The 22,264-nt window shown below is 33.1% G+C and overlaps 1 protein-coding gene across 5 annotated transcripts in view; it reads left to right on the forward strand.

The window, feature by feature from the left end:
* Positions 1-22,264, forward strand: part of LOC118189900 (sorting nexin-32-like) — a 124,816-nt gene that overhangs the window by 42,677 nt on the left and 59,875 nt on the right. For all 5 annotated transcript variants that reach the window (XR_004758335.2, XM_035360606.1, XM_035360607.2 and 2 more), the window contains 3 exons: positions 7,028-7,158; positions 9,878-9,953; positions 18,080-18,160. Coding sequence is in view for 4 of the 5 variants with exons in the window: in XM_035360606.1 (XP_035216497.1) it covers positions 7,028-7,158; positions 9,878-9,953; positions 18,080-18,160 (288 nt within the window). In the remaining variant the exon portion in view is untranslated. The remainder of the gene's footprint in view (positions 1-7,027; positions 7,159-9,877; positions 9,954-18,079; positions 18,161-22,264) is intronic.

Raw genomic sequence — 22,264 nt, forward strand, 5'->3', positions numbered from 1 at the left:
TAAAGCTACACCTCAACTCTTTGATCCTAATATTACAAATGTACGATTTGCATTTGTATGATATGAAAGAGACTTATTTGAAGCATACAAAGCAATCTTGGCTCATTATATGTGTTGGAATATTTTATTTTTTTTTATCGTATGTGTCAGAGATATCTTTTTTAATTGTGTATTTCATGTTTTAATCTAATGGCTGAAATTATATGGATACTTCTCTACCTTGTTATGTCCTTGTATATCATGATGCTTACAGAAGTAAGTTACAGTAATAACATAATAAAAAAGTAAAACAAAATGTTATTAAAAAAAAAAAAAAAGAATTTGTAAAATTTAAATAATGGTTAAGGAAACTTTTTAAATGCTTTAAAATATAAATTGAGAACAATATTCTTTAAAATTGAAATTATAAAATAATCAGAAAAAATTATGGCCAAGATGTAGGCAAGTTCTTTATTGCCATAATATCTTCCTGTATTGGACATGATGAACATGGCCAAGATGTAGATAAGTTCTTTATTGCCATATTATCTTCCTGTATTGGACATGATGAACATACTAAGAATAATAGATTGACATCTTAATTGCTACTACTGCAGTTGTATATCACATTTGAAGCAAGGCTAGGTTACTTTAAAGTACTTAAAATTATCATGTGCAGATAGAATGAATGTGTGGAAAATTGATTACTTTTCAATCTCTGAAAAACTAGAGGGAAAATTTTTTGTTTATATGGTTTTGGTAGGTGAATATGTAAAGCCACGTTTTGGGTTTCTTGTTCCAAATACAAATAATGTGTTTCATATAAAAGAACTTCTAATGAAAAAACTGGAATGCTCAAATTTAAATCAACGTAAAATTCTTGAGTGCTGCTTAAATACCAGCCCTTTCATCTAAATTTCCACAATATCCATGAGCATAAGTAAAGTGAATATAAATGTCAAAATCTTGCAGTTTATTAATAATTGTCTGAATCCTATGACAAGCTTTTTTGCCGTATTACTTTTAGCTATAGCGAGGAAAGAGGAATCCCTGCATTTTAAAAATGACATTGATACTAGATTTTTTGAATATTTTTCATAACGAGGTGTCATAGCAAGGTATAATAATGAGTTAGGAAAAGCCTGAAAATAGTTTCATATAATATGAAATATTGTTCTGCATTTTTCTGTTATTCTTGTTGTGTCTTTTTAGTTAATGATTTTGATTGATTCAATATTCCAGCATCTCTTTTACTTTTTTAATTTGTCAACAATCTTCAGTTGTCCTTTAGGCACTTTGTGCTTCAAAAGAAGTATCATGTTTTTATTGCATACTAAGTTACAATTTCATATAATATAAAATCGAATTGTATAATATAACATCTACTTACAGCAGGTATTCGCATAGAAAATCTGTTTTAAATTTTCTATGCAAATACCTGCTGTAAGTAGCTGTGCATCAGAATGGCTGAACACATGCATAGTTATCTTTAACTCATTAAATGCTATGTCAGTTATTAGCATTAGTCAGGATGGCTGGCAATATACTTTCTGTTCGGATTATGTCTGTCACCAGTGACTAATAATATATTTTCTATTCAGGCTGACGATCAGTCACTGGTGATTGATAATATACTTTCCATTTATATACTTAATAATATACTTTCCATTTATATCAGTCACTGGTGACTGATAGTATACTTTCTGTTCAGACTGTTTCAGTCACTGTTGGATGATAGTTTGGCCTTCAGCATATTGGTTAAATTGGAAATAGTGAACTCAACAAAAGAAAATGACACAGGCTTTTCAATTTATTTGTTTATGAATCCTCAGAGGGAAAGAAAATCATAAGGAGTTATGAGGGTATTACAGGCCTAAAGTACAAAAAAAAGAGTAAACTTGAGCATTTTTCCTGGTTCAGCAGTTTGGTTCAATTATGATTCATTAACATATTAAATATCTTTGAACATAGGAACATGAAATCATTTTGTATCTTTTGCCTATTAAATTTTAAACTCAAACTATATACACTACAAAGTCCAAGATCTGGACTCTTCGGCGATTCCGAATTTGGGATTTTTTCCAGATATTAGATCATTTGTTTAAAACTTGTAAGATGGCATCTGGAAATGATAAAATTAAAAATATGAAATCGTGATTTATGAAATAATGAGGCATTTGTGATATAAAGGGTAACAAAATTTACAAAAAAAGCTTAATATTAATTTACTTTATTAAACATTTCTTTCAATCTAGTTTGTTTAAGTTGCTTCGTTTTTTGTGCTAATATTTTTCTTTAATTCTGTAGGCAGACATAATTTCTTATTCAGTTACAAAGTTCCATTGTTCAAGTCATTGTAATTGCTGTGTCGAAAATTCAAACCAACTTGTCATTCGAAATTTTTTTGTTTTCAATAACCTCTCTGTTACTTTCTTCACTATCAGTAGTGGAATTTTCTGGATCTAAAACCATGCTGCAGATTTTGCCGTCCATTAATTTATTGATATTTGGGGCATTGTTATTGCAATGAAAAACTTCTGTTTTCTTTATTTCTGCTTTTTCACATTTCTCATCCTTACCATCAAATATGCTAGCTTTCGGCCATAAATTATGCCAAGCATTTTTTAAAGTATCTAGAGGTACATCCTCCTATGAGGTTACAATGTTCCACACAGCAGATTTTATGCTAAAGTATTTTAAAAAATCTTGAATAGTCTTGCATTATTGAAGAAATTTAACCTGGATTCTAAAAATGCTACTTTATATTTGCATTTCAGCACGTGTACTATTCTGATATCCATAGACTGAATGATGGACATACAGTTTGGAGAAAAGAATAATATGGATTCTTTATCTTTCACTAAAACTTTAACTGAAGTGTGAGCATCATCAGGTAAACTAACCGAATATAAATATTGCCGAGCCTTAGGTATGAAATGATTTCAAACCAATCATACATTAATGCTTGTCATCCATGCTCTTTTATTTTCATGATATACGAGGGCCATCCAGGAAGTAGATTACGTTTCCGTCTGTCCGCTAGGGGCGGGGCTAGCGCGGCCATCTTGGGGTCAGAGCGTTGCGCAGCTCAGTCTGCATCTAGCCGTGCTAGTGAGAGGTTCGTGCTGTGCTCCGTTCAGATACTGTGACGGTTTGAAATGTCTGCGTTAATTGAAAATCCCGCGAGCTGCGAGGTGCGCTCAGTAATAAGGTTTCTGACTGCAAAAAACTGTAAACCGATAGAAATCTATCGGCAGCTTCGTGAAGTGTATGGGGACAACATTATCACTGAAGGTGGAGTGCGTCAGTGGGTCATAAGATTTCAAAATGGCCAAACCAATGTTCACGACGAAGATCGAAGTGGGAGACCCAGCATAGTGACCGCCGAACTTCTCGAAAAAGTCGATGCTAAAGTCCGTGAAAATCGAAATTTCACAATAACGGAACTTTCTTTGAGTTTTCCACAAATTTCGCGAAGTTTGTTGCACGAAATCATCAGCGAAAAGCTTGGTTACCACAAGTTTTGTGCAAGATGGATTCCAAAAGTCTTGACAGAGGACCACAAAAATCAGCGAATGGCTGCAGCGTTGAACTTTTTGGACGCTTACCATAAGGATGGTGACTCTTTACTCGATCGCATCGTTACTGGTGACAAAACATGGGTGAAACATGTGAACTGTGAAACGAAATTGCAATCAATGCAGTGGGGGCACACAAGTTCTCCCCAAAAACCCAAGAAATGCATGCAAACAATGTCGGCAAGGAAGATGATGGCGACTGTTTTTTGGGACAGAAAAGGTGTAATTTTGGTGGACTTCCTGGAAAGAGGCACTACAATAAACTCTCAAAGGTATTGCCAAACTCTCCAAAAACTCAGAAGAGCAATTCAAAACAAGCGCAGAGGAATGTTGAGCTCTAAGATCTTGTTGATTCACGACAACGCCCGGCCCCACACGGCAAATGTCACTCGTAAAGTTCTTGAATCTTTTAAGTGGGAGTTGTTTCCTCATCCGCCGTACAGTCCCGACCTGGCACCGAGCGACTTCCACCTATTCCCAGCAATGAAGAAGTGGCTGGCTATGCAGCGTTTTGATGACGACGCACAGCTGCAAGAAGAGGTAACGAAGTGGTTGAAGGCGCAGGTGGCCGAATTTTTCGACGAAGGAATTTCCAAGCTCGTACATCGCTACGATAAATGCCTTAATTTGTATGGTGACTATGTAGAAAAGTAGTATTTGAGTGTGGCTTTCATCTGTATATAATAAAATTTGTTTCCTATACTTTGTTTATTTTTTTATTCCAAAACGTAATCTACTTTCTGGATAGCCCTCGTATAATGGGAAAATCGGCACTCCTTTAAATGCACGAGGTCGTGTATTTTCCGATTATGAAAAGTTTACACTTGTGCGTTCCTGCAATATTTGCACATGCTAAAATTGTTACTCTAGCTTTGGAATCTTAGACAGCAGTTGAAGCCTTTTCTGTAGAGGTTGCTAAGGTATTTCACAGTACATATTACCAGAAAAGACCAGTTTCATCAGTGTTGTAAATTTGTTCTGCAGATAACTTTCACTATGTAAAAGTTCTGCGAATTCGCATGCAAATAATTCAGCAACTTAAGTATCAGCTGAAGCTTTCTCATTTGAAATTTTTATTTGCCTTATACCACATCGATTTTAAAATTTGGTTAGCCAATTTGTCGAATATGTGCCCTCCGTTTTTAAGTTCATTTCTTAGTGAAATATTTTGGCTTGAGCCATTAGCTTTGGACCCGTAAATGGCATGCCCTCGCTGCGTCTCTGTGATCATTCAATTATCTCTTTGTCATGATCGTCAATTTTAGCATAGCGAATAATTTTTCTGTTATTCATGCGAGTGGGGCTTCAGAATCCACAAAAAAGTCATAAAGTTCCTCTTTCTGTTGTTTTCCAATGCCATACTCCTCGCATAATTTTCAGAAGGATATAGCTATATCCATATTTTGTAGCAATTCCACTTTTTGTTTAAAGAACATTGAAACATGCTTTTGCTTTGTATATCCTGTTGCAGCTCCAGAATTAGAAACTCTTTTCGACATAATCGAAAGTTCAAACATTAGTTTTCATAAAATTGCTCTAATTAGAACAGCCTGAAAGAAATAAAAAGCTAGATCAAATTAGAGAATGTTGAGGAACAGTGCAATCTGCTATATTAAATAAAATTCTTTAGAATCAGGAAAGTATGATTTTAACCTAGCTTAACAGCGTCCGCTATACCTTATTCATGCTATATGTAGCATGAGATTGGCAATAAAAGATGAAATGTTGCTTAAAATTTTGTCTTGCTTCTATCACGCACTAAGCCTAAATTGTATTAATTTTAGTTATTTATTACACTTGCATCTTTTTCTTGCACATGCTTAAGGCTTATCTGTGTCCTGAGTAAATAAATTCTCACATATATTTAAGGCTTGTTTAGGGTCGGCGCTACATATCTTACTGTCTGATGCACTCTGTGCAGGTCCTAAATTCTATTACCAAGCGCCTCCCTAAGTTCTAAATTTTAGATCCCAGTGATTTCCTTAAATTCTAAAAATTTTATCATCCTTTAATTTTGTTGCTCCTTAAAATTCCAAAAATCTTGTCTTCCCTGCATTCAGCCACCCAGTGTGGCCATAAGAGCTCTGGAGCCGATTGTGGGTTTATATGAATAAAAAATCAGTTATTCTTAATTCAAATAACCGTAAATGTAATCTTTTGGCCTATGAGTATCATTAATAAAATCTATTTTTAGCATATGGAAAGAAATTTTTGTTAAATTGTTGCTTGTCAACATAGAACATTTAACTTAAATCTGTATTCATCGCCAAACGTAATGTCAACATAAAAGGTTTCATATTCTTTGTTATGCAATTACTAATATAAAATTGTTGTATGTGACTCAAGTTGTCATGTGTTGATAAATATGCGGTGATGAAAGCAAAATGTAATAAATAATGATTCGTCAGGTTGGCATCAGGGATTTAAAATATTAGTAGGTGTAAAATCAATGATGTTTCTATGTAGAACGTTTTGGTCTGAGGTATGTGCCAAGGAAATATGCAGCTATCGAGCCAAATTAATGATCATACAAAATTTACGTCAGATGATTGGTAATGAAATATTTTATTTAGTGCCGAAGTGAAATTAAGAATTGAGATTCTCTACATGTTTTCTTATGGGCGGTAATCATGCATAAAGCATTAAAAAATAGTTGTTGCCAATTTTGAGGTCCAGATTTTAGTTCATTCTGGATATTGGATGTCCGGATCTCGGACTTTGTTGTGTATGTAGGTAGATAGCTATTTAAATGAAGAAGGGTAAAAAGAAAGCTGTATGTTTTGATTTTTTCCAGTAGTTTGTTTTTCCTTGCTAATTCTGATTGATCCTCATACATTGATTTTTTGGAGTGCAACCTAATGTTTTCAAAAACTTCTATTCAAAAAAAAAAAATAATAATTGTTTTTTTTATACAGATCTTTGTCCTTGATTTAAAAAAAAAAGTGTTCTGAATATTATAAAGAGTTTCTGATTCAGTTTAATTCTTCATTTTGGTTATTTCTAACAAATTAAAGTATTTCTAAATAAACGCAAATTAAAGATTAAAACTGTGTATATTTCTTTATTACTTTAAATTTTATATCTCTTATTAAAGAAAAGTTAATTCTTTGTGATTGATTACCATATGTAATTTGAATATCAAAGTAAATTTTTATTTATTTTTTATTTTGAAATTTAAACTTTGGATTCCATTTGATGAAGCAGACAGGTAATCCTTGAAATTTCTAGTTTTACTGAACTTTTAATGTGGTGCTAGCTTGTGAATCCACTTTATTTGTTTAATTTTTTAAATATTATGTAACATGATGTATATGGTCAAGTGATTTAGATTGTTTTTCTGAATTAATTCCATTTACTTATTATTCATTCATAGACTGTGTAAGATGAATACCATACAAGTTTTGACACATGAAACATAAAAATTATATTGAGTTTTGAAACTTCACAAATATAAAATTATTATGCTTCAGATTCCTCCTTTACCACCAAAACCTGCAATAACATCTGAAATGGCTGAAGCCAAATCTAAGAGGCAGCTTGGGAGTGATACAAAGACCCTCATTGGAGACCAGTTTAACAAAGACTGTTTACAGTTAGAACAGTTAGTATTATTTATTAATATAAAATTTTATTGTTAAAATGTGCATGAATGTAAATATTGTCATAAATTTATATAAATATTTATATGTTTATTTTCTATTGGTATACACAATTTCACATTCGCAATACATCAGTGTGTTTCTACAAATGAAACTATTAAACTCTGCTTTCTTGTGCATTTTATTAAAATCACTGATGCCAGATGTATAATTGTATTTATTGTATTTTTCTTTCTCCAAAAAAACTTTCTATTGTGAGCAGAAATATATATAGATTATACTATAATTTTACTTCATGGAAATGGCATTTTTAAAAATATTTTATTGGCAGAAATCTAATCTTTAAATTTATTTTTTTTTTTTTTTTTTTTTTTGATGTTGTGTGCTACATTATTCTGTTATTCAAAATTTGTAAGCAATTTTTGAACTGTTGCTGTTTTATGGGATTATCGATCATTGAACCATCATATGTTGTTGAAGGTGTGTTACCTGCCAGAAGTCCAAATAAATATGCACAAATAAGCACTTAACGTCAAACTTTCTTGCATTTTCTTAATGTGGTAAGGTTTTTGATACTTAGGATATTAGCCAGCACCTGCTGATATGCTCCAAATAATACCATCCATGACTACTATGCTTCCAGCACAACTGGAGCCTTAGAAGCTATTTCAGGCTCATCTGAAAATATTCATTTCTTTTCTCTCTTCCTCTCTCCGTGCTACTGTTTTTTTTTTTTTTTTTTTTTTTTTTTTTGTGGGGAGGGGGCTGAGGGACATTGGAGGAATCTTTTTTTATTCTTAACTTCACACCACTTAGAACAGCTGCATATTTTTGGTACAACAGAAGACCAGAAATTCACAATGCTTGGAACAGAGACTGTGCAGATTTCAGGATAGAAAAGATAAATCATAATATTTAGACTAAAGTGCAAAATAAATAAGGGCATTAAGGACATACGGAAACATCAAGGACATATACAATAAAGATTTCTGAAAATAAGGGACATTAATAAAGCATAAAATATTCCACTTTTTGTACTTGTTTCAAGCATTCTTTTAATATAGAGGTTTGTTTTAAAACATTAGGGTGCTCCAGAATTTTTTTTCCTTTCTGTAAATTACATTAGTCATAATCTCTTGCTCTGTAACACAGCTCTGTTGTTCTAAAAATTTTAGGTATTTTTCACCATGTTCCAAACCTTCATTAAGAGGTATTTTCCCACTCCTATCAAATTCACTATCCATGTTGTTGTCAGAATTCCGCTGTTCAAGTCCCGTAATTGCTGTGCCGAGAATACCGACTAACTTGTCAATCGAAATTTTTTCGTTTTCACTAACCTCTCTGTCACCTTCTTCATGTCTTTATCCATTTTTTGCAGCAATTCCACTTTTAGTTTGATGGACATCGAAACATACTTTCGTTTTGTAGATCCTTTGGGAGCTCCAGCATCGGAAATTCTATTTGACATAATCGGAAGTTCAAGTTTACTTTTATCAAATTGCTCTTACAGTCTGCAAAAAATAATAAGCCGGATCCAATTCGAAGATTAAGGAACAACATAATCATCAATATTAACTGAAATAGATAATTAGATAATTTTAGCTTATACCGTCCGTTACACATAAAATGCGCATGCGAAAACGTATTCTGCGCTTGCGTACACGCATATGCGCAGTCGTAAAGGTCTTACGCACACGCGTAAACGCCTATGCGCATGTGCAGAAAGTTTTTAGCTTTGAGGTCCGGATTATGGGTGTCCGAATTAACGACTTTTGACTGTACATTTATAAGACATACCAATTCAATGCATTGTCTACATATTTCACCATGTTCCTAGTACTCTTATAGAGCTATACTCTGAATGGTCAAAGTGGTATTAATTATCAGTCCTAAAGTGTATGTATTGTTTAGATATGCAGTTTGTTTAAATATCTACACAATAAGTAATCTATAATATGATTTGGAAGTCACATTGGCCATATCCCTTAGATATGATTCTGTATAAAAAAAATGCTCCAATATCTTTATGGTGCTCTAGTACATGTTACACTATTTTTTATATATAACAGTGATGCTCATTCTTACATAGTTAGGCAATGAACAATGCAAACCAACGATAAACCAGATATCTTGATAAGTCTCAGCATCCAAGGTCATTTCAAAGTGCAAGGTCCCAGTCATTCATCACTTTGGACACCAATATTCAAAAAGGGCAAAAGGTGGTTTAATAAACCAAAATCCATGTTCAGTGATTTCAGCTGCAGATATATTCACTAAGAGGAAAACTTTCCGTATTTGTGAAAAAGACATGATCTAAAATGAAATTGTGGCCAAAAATGCAAACTGCTTTACAAAACAGTTTTTAGAGATATAATAAACAATATGACACTTTTCCAAATTTGCTCCTTGCCAAAAAAAAAAAAAACTTTCTGCTTTTGAAAATGTTAGCTCCTCTCCATCAAATGTGTTTATCAACTTATTACAGGTAATGGAACAATATAGAAATTGGAGAACCACAAGAAATGAAACATGCGCAAAATTGTGTATTTTTAGATGTTTAATGCCCTTTTAAATTGAATATTCTGTATATTCAGCTAAGACTTTAAAAATGTAGCATTATAATGGGATGATCATATATTTGAATGATCTTATAACAGGTATGTATAACACTGTATGCGAGTTTTTATTAATTATATTTGATTAACTTGTTAATTTTTTCAGATACCTCCGTCTTCTTCTTTCTCACTGCTTATTTGGGCGTGATGAGATCTTGGAAAAATTCTTGACTGAAAAAGAAGTTAGTTTACATTTTTATGTTTTTCGTTAGAAAATGTAATGTTTAATGTCAACTGAATGTTAATATTGTGTGTTTGCATATTAGTCTATCTTGATGTTCATATCTCTATACTATTAAAATCTGTGCGCGTCTGTTTGTTTGTTTGTAACCTCATCTTCTCCGAAACGGCTGGGTGTAGAGCTTAGCGGAGCATACCGTTGGATTCAGGACGTCCGTAGCTCGCCATTTTGGCCATTCGCATCTTCGTGCGACTTTAATTAGCAAAGATGGTAATTAGCCCGAAAAATGCACAAAAAATCGGTATCTCCGGAACTTACCGGCCGATTTCTTTGAAATTTTGAATTTTAAACCCGCGAGATGATGAAACGACGGATGGAATTGATTCTGCACTGATTTGCGAATTAGGAGCCTAATTAACAGGGTAATTAAAGACGCCCTAATACCCCTTTTTCTTTCCTTCCAATATCTTTGTGGACAGGCTGGGATTCGAAGGCGACGGGTTTTGAGGGGTTGCATCTGTATCCGTTTTCCAGCTGGAATCGTCAAGGCCATTAGCGGGGGACGAAATTAACGTAGTGGAGAATTTTTATTCATTATGCTAATTAATATTCTAATTTGCCAATCTCTCTAGAACAAAGAGCATCCTTCATTTGACTATCTATGAGTTGTAAATTTCTAAATTTGGAGCCGATCGCATTATTTGTTCCCAAGATATTAATTTTTCTTAATTAGAGAAATTGAGCCCAAAAATGCACAAAAAATCGGTAAATCTGGAACTTACCGGCCGATTTCTTTGAAATTTTGAATTTTAAACCCGCCAGGGGATAAAACGACTGATGGAATTGATTCCGCACTGATTTGCGAATTAGGAGCCGAATTAACGGGGTAATTAAAAAACGCCCTAATACTCCTTTTTCTTTTCTTCCGATATCTTTGTGGACAGGCTGAGATTCGAAGGCGACGGGTTTTGAGGGGTTGCAGCTGTATCCGTTTTCCAGTTGGAATCGTCAAGGCCATTAGCGGGGGACGAAATTAACGTAGTGGAGAATTTTTATTCATTATGCTAATTAATCTTCTAATTTGCCAATCTCTCTCGAATAAAGACCAAACCTCTTTTCAAAATTTGGCAATTATAAGATTGTAAATTATGAGCCGATCGGACTGCCGGTTGCTGAGATACGTGTTTTTTGTGCATTTTTCTTAATTAGAGAAATTCAGCCGGAAAAATGCACAATATGTAACTCTTGAAAGAATTAACCGAATTCGTTTAAATTTTGAATTTTGCACTTCCCGGATGCTCAAATAAAGGTTAGTGTTCGTTGTAAACTGTTTTGCTAATTAGGAGCCTAATTAGAAGATTCATTAAAAAAGCGCTACTACCTTATCTCCCCTTCCTAACTCTTGGTTGACGGCCTTCGATTCGAAAGCGACGGGTGTCGGAGAGGGGGAGATGGTTTCCGCGCGACTTTTGGAATCGTCAAGGCCATTCGCCAGGGATGAAATTAAAGTAGTGGAGGATTTTTATTCATTATGGCTAATTAATCTTCTAATTTGCCAATCTGTCTGGAACAAAGACCGAACCTCTTTTCAAAATTTGGCAATTATAAGATTGTAAAGTACGAGCCGATCGGACTGTCGGTTGCCGAGATACGTATTTTTTGTGCATTTTTCGAATAATTCGTGATTTTTGGATCTGAATAAGAAAAGCAACTTTGAGTAATACAAATTAATATGTCTAATAGCTTAAATCAGCGTGCTCATTTGTGTTACTGAGCTACGTAATCATTCACTGTTTTATATATTATATATTTGCATTAATATAATGTCTCTGTTCGCATAAAGCTAATATTAAATTAAATTTTTATTAAGAAATTTTATTTGCAAAAAAATAATAATTACACTATTTAAATTCTGATTAAATTTTTTTTCGTTCAGGGTTTTAAATTGAATTTCTGTTGCTCGGATATGGTATATGGAAAGTTTTCTTATTATAAATAATTATGATTGATTAATATACATTAATATATATATTGATGCACCTTTGTGTGCGATTATGTTAAAGTTTATCAAAAGGAATTTTAATAACGAATCTACTGTTTGAATATAATACCCGAAAATTTTTGCGATTACACTTGGCAAAAAGCCTGAGCTGTAAAATCGCTGAACACTGGTAGTTCAGTCCAATTTTCGAATCTCGGCGAACGGGCTGGCTCCATATGTGCTTTCGTAATCTTCCGTATGTGTAACGTGTATGCAGTATATTGTGGATGCATACGTAAATAACACTGCTAAACACTGGTAGTTCGGTCCAGCTTTCGAATAAAGGCGATCGGGCTGGCTGCATGGGTGTTTTTGTGATTTATCATGTATGCAGTATTTTCTGGACGTATACGCGAATAATGGGTGTTTTCGTGATTTTACACATGTGTATCCTGTATGCAGAATCTTCTGGAAGCCTACGTGAATAAAGCGGGCGCAGCCCGAGCAAAAGTGCTGAACTCTGGTAGTTCGATGTAACTTTCGAATACCCGCGAAAGGGCTGGCTGCATGGGTGTTTTGTGATTTTAGGCATGTGTATTGTGTATGCAGTATCTAATGGACGAATACGTAAATAAAGCGGGCGCAGCCCGCTCAAATCCGCTGAACACTGGTAGTTCGGTCCATGTTTCGAATCCGAGAGAGCGGGCTGCCTGCATGGGTGTTTTCGTGATTTTCCGCATGTGTATCGTGTATCCAGTGTCTTCTGGATGCATATGTGAATAAAGCGGGCGCAGGCAGCACAAAAACCGATGAACACTGGTAGTTCGGTCCAACTTTCGATCCCGGCGAACGGGCTGGCTCCATGGGTGTTTTCTTGCGTTTACGCATGTGTATCGTTTATGCAATATCTTCTCCATGCATAGGTGAACAAAGCGGACAAGACCGCTCAAAATTGCTGAACACTGGTAGTTCGATCCAACTTTCGAATACCGGCGAAATTACAATGGAATCTCATGAACATTGAACAATGAAAAGTGGGCTTCAGCCCGCTCAGCTGGTGGGCTTGCCCGCTAGTATTGTATAACTAAAAATTAGAATTATTTATTTATGGTATTCTTTTGTAGCTGTGTTTTGATAAGGTGATTAATAATTAAGACACAATAACACGCCAAATAAATACTAATTCAGAAGTCGAACAACAAAAATCAGCGTTAAGCGGTTTTGCAGCTGAGGATGGTGGTTCGGTAAAACCATCGAAACTAGTCCTGTGAAAATTTTGTAAATATAACGCTGATTTTTGTTGTTCGACTTCTGAATTAGTAAGGTGGTTAATATTACCAATCTTTTAAATTGTTGAAATAAAATATTAAATTAACAAACATCTTTGGAAGAATTAATGTGAGCTTAAGTAAATTTGCAGATTATTTCATGTAGCTTTGTATTATTTTAATAATGAATGTAATGAAAACAAGTCTTGAGCCTATTTTGCATTTCCTGAAAATTGTAATCTTATTTGAAAATTATTGCTTTTATTTCATAGTTAGATTTCATATTTATAATTTGTTTCAAAATTTTTATATTAATAGTTTGTATTTTGGGAAAGACTGGCATTTAGAGTTCGGACAATATTGTTATGATATCAGTATGACAGGAAAAGAGTGTGCTGATAAAATGCATTGTGTATTGAATTTACAATGCTGCATAAAATTGCAGCTTCATATTTTGTTTCCTATGAAAATACCAGAAGTTGAGGTCATAAAGCCATTAAACGTTGGTAATTCATCCGATTGAATAATTTAAGTCCATGGAAAAATACGTTTTTACATTTTCTTTGCATGTAACTTTAATGTCGGTTTCCTTTAATATGTCCTCCACAAAGATATTCAATCTAATGTAGATGTCACTCAAGTGGCTTGTTGTAATATGTGACCTATAACATTTCTTCAACATAAAATCAATAACATCCCATTAATATTCTCTTAACTAGGGGTCTTCAACCTTTCATGCCCAAGCGCCCCATCAATAAATTCACAAAGATCTGCAGGCCACATGCCTGTCAAAAAATAGTATAGTCAGAAAATTTATATAAAAAAGGGAGGTTTGTTTTGCAAGACTAAAACTTATTCTAAGCGAAGAGATAGTGTTACAAATTTGTATATATATATATACATTGGTTCCAAAAAGTCAAATGGAAATTGAATTAAAATGTTTTGCAACTTTTTTTTTTAAGTATGAAAAAAAGATGCACAGAATGATGTTACAAAATGCATTTACATTGAAAAAAAATCTCATGTGTACACCACATGACTTCCTTGTACGGAATATTAAATTTTACGTATTTTTTCTTGCATTTCATTTAAACTTATTGGATTGAATTAAATCTACTTCGCCGACAGCGTGTAAACCACAATAGAATAAATGCATTCTTTAAAATTCACTCTAGTATTTGTTTACCATAGCGACACTCTGGCGCTATAGATTCACTTAACAGTATTATATTTCGTTCATATTATAACTCATAATGCACAAAATTTATATCATTTAAAGAATAGAATTATCTACTCGTTGCCACATGTTCTATTCAAATACTATAATAAATCTAAAATGATGTATAAAAGAAATTAAGCAAACAAAACAAAAAAGAAACAGTTTTTCACAGATGATTGAGTATTTCTCATTCAATTAATTCAGTTCTCACTTCGCGAAAAGGCAAAAGTACATAAAACTCTAAATATCTATATTAAAAATTACGAAGTAAATCTTAAACACTTATTTCCTGTAAAAAATTCCAGAAAGGATTAAGCATGATTTAATTGGCAATAATAAATGAAGGCGTTATCTTTGTTGTTGCGAAGCTAAGTTTCTCTAGATTGGCAACAAATCCACTAGTCTGCTGTTTCAAATGTAAACAATTAATGGCCGCCATAAAAAAAAGGCTTAGCGGCACTTAAACAACTTTAAAATTGTTGATAACTCTAAAAATACTGCATACAGATTTACTAAAGGCATAAAAACCTTAACCAGAAGATAAAAACTACATAATTCAATTATTTTTAAAGCAAAAAATGTACAATTTACAAACATATAAGAGTAAAGAAACTGAGATCACTGAGCCGGGTAACAGCCGAGTTATGCGAGATACGTACATTCGTACAGACGCCACGAAAAATTCTCTTCAGAATTCATTTTAAAGCAGTTTTATAATTTTTTTGGAGAAAAAGAGTCTTTTATTTTGTCCTTACGTACAGATATCATGCAAAAACATCGTTAAATTTCATTCCATAGCAGTCAAAATGGATATTTTCGTTGAAATATGCTGCCTGTATCTTTTCGCTATTACAATACTTACTTTTTACTTCGTAGAAGGAAGTAAAAAGAAAAAAACATACATTACTGGTGGGAGATGGTAGTTACTTTAGTTTTAACGTGAAATTTGACATTGTTTTTGCTTGACTAAAGCTTCAATATCTGGTTTAATCTGTGTTGTTGCAATTTGTAAATTTTCCTCCAACTATCTGTCTGTCAGCCATGTTCTTGTTTTTGATTTCAGGATTTTCATTTTACTAAAACGCTGTTCAAGTATGTAGGTATTGCCAAAGATAGAAGACATGAAGAGTGTATGTTTACGAATTCCTGAATACTTGTCTTCGATCACGTACTTTGAATAAAAATCAATTAATATAGGATTTTCAGATCTTTTCCTGGTAAGCGGTAGTTCAAATCACTGAGATGACCTGTAATATCGACAAGAAATGCAAAGTCTTTCAACCATTTCTCAACACTGAACTCACGAATAGATTTCTTGTTAGATTCCATGAATTGTTGAACTTCACTCTTCAAGGAAAACAGGCGCTGAAGCATCTTTCGTCAGCTCGACCAGCGTACTTTCACGTAATTCACAACATCACCATATTCAGCTTCCAAATCACTCAAGAACTGTTGGAGTTGCCTGTGAAGTCCTTTAGACCAAATAAAATTGACCACTTTTACAACAACATTCATCACATGTTCAAAGTTTGAGAAGGACTTCTTGCACAAATTTTCTTGGTGGATGATGCATTGGAAAGTCATCACAGTGTTATTTCCATATGCCTTCACATTAGATTTGAGTAATGTTGTTACTCTTATTTTCTCTCCAGTCATAGATTTAGCACCATCCATGGTTATAGCAGATACATTACTGAAGTCTAACTCACATTTATTTTTATTTATTAAGTTTGTGTCAGACTCTAATACAAATCTGTTCCTTGTGTTGTACCTTTAAGTGCAACAACACTGGCTAAATTCCTCTACAGTTGTGAGGTCTCTGTCAATGTCACAAATAAAAATCGTTACTTGTGCAGTATCTGTTGATTCATCCATCGCTACAGAATAAAACTCGCATTTTTTGCATTTGTATTTTAATTTACTGAATGTACTTGTTGTGAGATCCTCTATGCATCTCGCTACTGTTACACTAGACAAGCTAATATTCGATATGACTTTGACCTTGTGATGGAAATAGCACATCAGCTACACTCTGAAGACATTCTTTTACAAATTCTCCATCAGCAAAGGGTTTCCCACTCTTAGAAATTTTTTCTGCTATCAAGTAACTAACATGAACACTATTTTCAGATTGTTTATTCGTTGTGGTGAAGAAAGACTGCTGAAAATTTAGTTTTGATTTTAATTCACTCACCTTATCACTTCGAAAATAACCTTCTAATGTGGAATATTTCTTACTGTGCTTAGTATCATAATGTCTCTTAATGATATATACCTTCATCACAGCTACAGTGTCGTTGCTAATAAGGCAAACTGCCTTAACCTTATGTACAAGAAAAAAATAAAAATCTGACCACTTTTCTTGAAAAAAATTGCACTTTTCCTTCAACTCTTCTTTTTTTTTGTTATCACGGCTTGCCATTGTGTACTCATTCAAAGACCATAAACGCTTCTGAATTTTAGAATGTGGAATGAACGTGAGTAACCTAGCTTAAAATCAACTGTAAAAAATCTGCTTATCACCAAATCAAACAGGACACTTACGATCACCGTTCCCGTTGACAACTAATTGCAACATTAGGAGAAATAGAATTCTGTTAATTTATTCTGCATACCCTCTATAGTAGCAGCACTCTCAAGCTCACCTTTGACGTAGTATTGACGAAAGATTGACATCTGTTGAAAACCTGTTAGATATAAGAATCTACCCTTTTTATGGAATTGAAATTTTATGCATAGTAAAATTTTTTATTAAAATTACATAAGATAGAGTGAATTTTTTGAAAAATTCATCATTTTCAGAAAATTTTATCTCAAATAATATCAGGCATCTCAATAAAATGTTTTAAACATCAAGAATAAGAGGAAAAAAAGTTTTTTTATGACAAAAAGCTGACAAGGCAATTTTTCTTGAAATAAAAATTCTTAAAATTATTCGGTTTTTCTTCAAATTCAAATGTGGGGTCACTAAAATGCCTTCAGGGGGCCACGGGTTGAAGACCCCTACTCTAAACTATTTAGAATTGTTTTTGTTGTTGTTTCTAAAGTGTAATTTACTTTAGAAAAAATTATCCCCTGCTACATAATAAAATTCACCACAAAGTACAAAGTAAATATAATGATAATAAATTCAAATAAATTTTTGTTGCTTTTTAAATATAGAAATCTCAGTTTTTTTTTTTTTTTTTTTTTTTTTTTTTTTTTTTTTTTACTTTGAAGTTTATTGACTTGTATAAGTATATAAAACTTAACACTAGTTTTAGATATTTGCTTATATACTTTTGAAGAATAAATCTGCAAAACATTGGCATGTGTTATGTAACACTGTTAATGTGTACAACATAACCAGCTGAAAGTAATTTCAAGTTGTTTATTAAAATTAATAAATTATAAAATTGATTTGCTTTACTGTATTTGAAATTGCACTAAATGTTTCATAAATATCAGAGTTATTGAAAAAATTACTTTTAAATTAGTTTTCAGTTAGAAAACATTATTTATTAAAATGCTTATGTATAAAAATTGCTGTACTTTTAAATTAGCTCTCAGTTAAAAACCATTATTTATTCAAATGTATGTATAAAAATTGCTCAACATTATTAGCTGCTATTTACTTAATAAACAGTAATTCATTATCTGTAGTAGTTTTTTCTTTTCAGCCTCCACCTCGTGCTAAAGTAAAAAGAGGTATTTTTTCAAGAATATCTGAATCATTCGAAGGGAGAAAAAGTTCTCATCGGGTGAGTTCAAAATGTGTGTTAACTGTGTTTTTAGTATTTGGATTATTCTGAAAATTATTTTTCTATATATATTTTAGCACGTAGATTGCTAAAAGCCAATATTAGCAGATATACACTCCTTTCAACAAAATATATGCACCCTCAAAAAAATTGAATTACATCTATGAAACGCAGGATGCAAATGATTAAAACTGCCTTACTATTGAGCATTGTGAAGCAATACAACATGCATCTGAAGTGCCCAGCTAGTAGAATGAAAAAGGGCAGGTATGACAGGTATTTACAACTGCACTGACAGCTTGGATACATGATATTCTAATGAGAGATGCCTTTAAGACATACTTGACGGCATTATGAACAGTTGTCAGACTTTGAGAGGAATTGCATGATAGGGCTAAAAGAGGCCAGTTGGTAAGACAGGCAGATCAGTCAGAATCTTAGGTATAGTCGTTGTCTGTTGTTGGAACCAATGGTTCACCGAAGGCATAGTCAACCACCATAGTTGCTCAGGAGGTTTATGGGCCACCAATGTGGGGAAATGATCGCACAGTTTGATTGCTTAGTTTGAGAATTATTAGAGCTGCCACATCTTCACCAGCAGTTATGCTATTATCGATTCAACACCATTTGCCGACTTACGGGGATCGCGGGATATCTAAGGATATGATTTGCAGAAGACTAGGTGATGTTGGGCTCAGATCTCAACATCAATTAAAATGCTTGCCTTTGACGCTCTATCTCAAGCAGTGTTGTCTTGTATAATGCTGCTTTCACTTAAACTGGGCATGTCCCATTGGAGAAATATATCTTCAGCAACAAGTCATGCTTTACTCTCAATGCTGATGACTGACACATAAGAATTTAGAAACGGAGAGATAAGCAATCATGTGTACCATTTCTTACTGAAAGGCACACAGCCAAAATACAGGTTGTGATAGTCTGGGGAGCAATCAGCTGGAACAGCCATTCACCTTTAGTCATGCTGCGAGATACTCTGACTGCTCACAGGTACATTGACAAAATTTTTGCAGCCGATCATATTGCCTGTCCTAGCAGGTCGATCTGGTTCTGTTTTCCAGCAGCGTTTGGCCACATACAGCATGATTTTCCAAAAAGTATCTTTGACATGCTAATACCCTCGACTGGCCTGCCAGGAGAAAATGAAACTTTTTCATTTTCTCATTTGTGGTAGTAAAAATATCCTTTTTGAATATTTGAAAATATGACAGTAGAGTTTTATTCAGTAAGAAATTATGCTCTTTTTTTAAATGGGACTTTTTTTTTAAATGGGTCTCCAGACCTGTTGCCTATCGAACATGTTTGAGACATGTTGGGGAGGCAGATTCAGCCATGTATAAATACGTCCCAACTTGCTGACCAGTTGCTCCATTTGTGGCACATTCTACCACAGGAGGACATTGGAAACTTCATAGGCATCGTTCCTAACTGACTATCAGCTATATTTGCCAGAGCTGGCTTTCACAGCTAAACTTTTTTCCACCCCTCTTTTTGATCATTTTATTACCTACTCTTACACTATACTACTGCTGAGTTCTGTAGTTGTGGATCATTCTTTCAGGGTGCATTTATTTTTTGCAATAAAGTGTATTTATGACACTCTTCTAGCTGTGACAAACTATTCAACTAATTGGACTTCAAGAAAGAAACTTTTTTGGATTGTATATATATATATATATATAAACCATTTAAATTTTATTTTTGCCCATACCTGATACTATTTTTATTGCTGCGTAAAAATATAAAAAAATCTTCCAAATTTCAAGTCTTTTTCATTTTCTCATTTGTGGTAGTAAAAATATCCTTTTTGAATATTTGAAAATATGATAGTAGAGTTTTATTCAGTAAGAAATTATGCTCTTTTTTTAAATGGGACTTTTGCAGCATGGAAAGGAAATACTGTTCTGTAAAGTTTGATAATATCGTGGCATTCATATATCTGTGTCAAAAAGTTTTGATATTTTAATATAAAATTATATTTTATATATGCTTTTATTATTTTATGAAGCATGCCAATCAATGTATGCAATTTGACATTATAAAAATATACATAGATATATTGATATATCTATTAGTGTGTAATTAAAAGTAGGTGGTATATTAATGAAGAAATTTATTGTTGTTTTACTTTAGCCACTAAAGTCTTCAAGAGTTTTCCCAGTATATTGAAATAATCCTAACCCTCCAACATTTTGGAAGCTGATTAAAATTTAAAATGATTTAAAGGGATAGATCTGATGTTGTCAGATGAAGGTGTTTTCCATATATTTTGTTCTACAAACATGGGCCTTTATGTACGATGGCTAAATCTGCTCTCTCTTTATACTTTGCTAGGCTGATGTGTCATCTTTGAAAATGAGTTATTCCTGACCGTAGCTAGAAACATAAAATGGAAGCCTGACTCAGCATTTGCACCAGTTCCATGATCAGCCGGATGTAATAAATATGGTAAAATATTAAAATATTGATGCATGATCTTAACCTTTTGCATGCTTGTATTTTGGCTGTTTTGCCACTCTCATGCTCGATTGTTCACTTTCACCCTTAGCATAACCTTTTTGCATATTCATATATGTGCAAAATCTGTGTTTTGATATTTTATAAACAGTTCTCAGCTTCCAGTATTTTGGTGGGTGTATTCTTGAGTGTACTCATTCTAAAAATTTTGATACAATACATTGAGAAGAAAGGAACTGGACAAGGCAGAATTTTAAAAACTTGCCTAAATTAAAGCTGGTTCAATCCCTTTTGTGTCCTTTTCTGCATTTATGCACTGATCCCAACACTTGCACTTCCATGAGCAGAATACTTTGGGGATTCATTTAATTGAAGTGTATCTGTACTTTATGTCCTTGATGGAATTAATGTCTCACACTATAAAAATGAGTTTGATTCATAGCTATCTGGTAAAGTAATTCACTTCATTGTGAAGAATATCAATTTTCTAAAGATTTTCATGTCTCCAATGAATGTTACAAAAGGAACAAACACAGTGTTGATGGTTTTCTGCTTAGATGGGGTTGGGCCCTGAGAATTCTTCCTTCCAGATTAGAAAGCCAAGGTCATTTTATTGTATGTTTTAAAGGAGGAAGAAGACGTATGTTATTTATGGCATTACCTATGTCTCCAACGGATGTTACAAAAGGAACAAACACAGTGTTGATGGTTTTCTGCTTAGATGGGGTTGGGCCCTGAGAATTCTTCCTTCCAGATTAGAAAGCCAAGGTCATTTTATTGTATGTTTTAAAGGAGGAAGAAGACGTATGTTATTTATGGCATTACCTGTGCAAAGACTGGAACAACAATGCACCAAAACCAAAATTCCCCTGAAGATGTATTATTTTTTGTGGCAGTAAAACTCATAGTGGGTCTGTATTCCTCTGCAAATGAGATTCAGCACTCTACAGTGTTTTTTTTAGGGGGAATTCAGAAATTTAAGTTCAAAGGATCTCGATTTTGACTTCATTGGGAATATTCAGATAGAATCATTGATAGAACTGCTTGTAGTTAAAATATTTTCATGCAGCATTCCAGTCATGATTCAAGCACTAGTATCATTGCATAAATGCAAAGGAGGACTAAGATTAATAAAACATAGATAAGATGTAATCCAGGTAAGTTTTTAAAATTACCTTGATTGCTTTCTTTTTGACCAACCTGTTATTTTAACTCTTTGTGGTCTTTATTATTATTATTATTGATATGATAGGTATTCCTAGTAATCAAATTATTTTCAAATCAACTATATCCAGCTTAAATGATAATTGGAATGTTTTAGTTACAAAAATTGTTTCTTTACTTTTATTACTTTTTATTTCATTAAGTCTAATTTTTAATTAAATTTCACTACTTTTTATTTCATTTATTCATTAAATCTAATTTTTAATTAAATTTCACTACTTTTTATTTTAAAAATTAGTCTACTTTTATAACTTAGTACATGAAAGTGTAAAGAATTTGCATGCAAATTAAGTATCCCATCACAAATTTCATAAAGAAAATTTGATTAAATTTCTTCTGCTGAAAGCAATTTCCTAGATTAACAGAATGATTTTTGTTTGTTCCTAGATTAACAAAATGATTGTT

Source organism: Stegodyphus dumicola, chromosome 3 (genome assembly GCF_044657685.1).
Source record: "Stegodyphus dumicola isolate Sdum_Otavi_A_Nest chromosome 3, ASM4465768v1".
NCBI classification, from domain to species: domain Eukaryota; kingdom Metazoa; phylum Arthropoda; class Arachnida; order Araneae; family Eresidae; genus Stegodyphus; species Stegodyphus dumicola.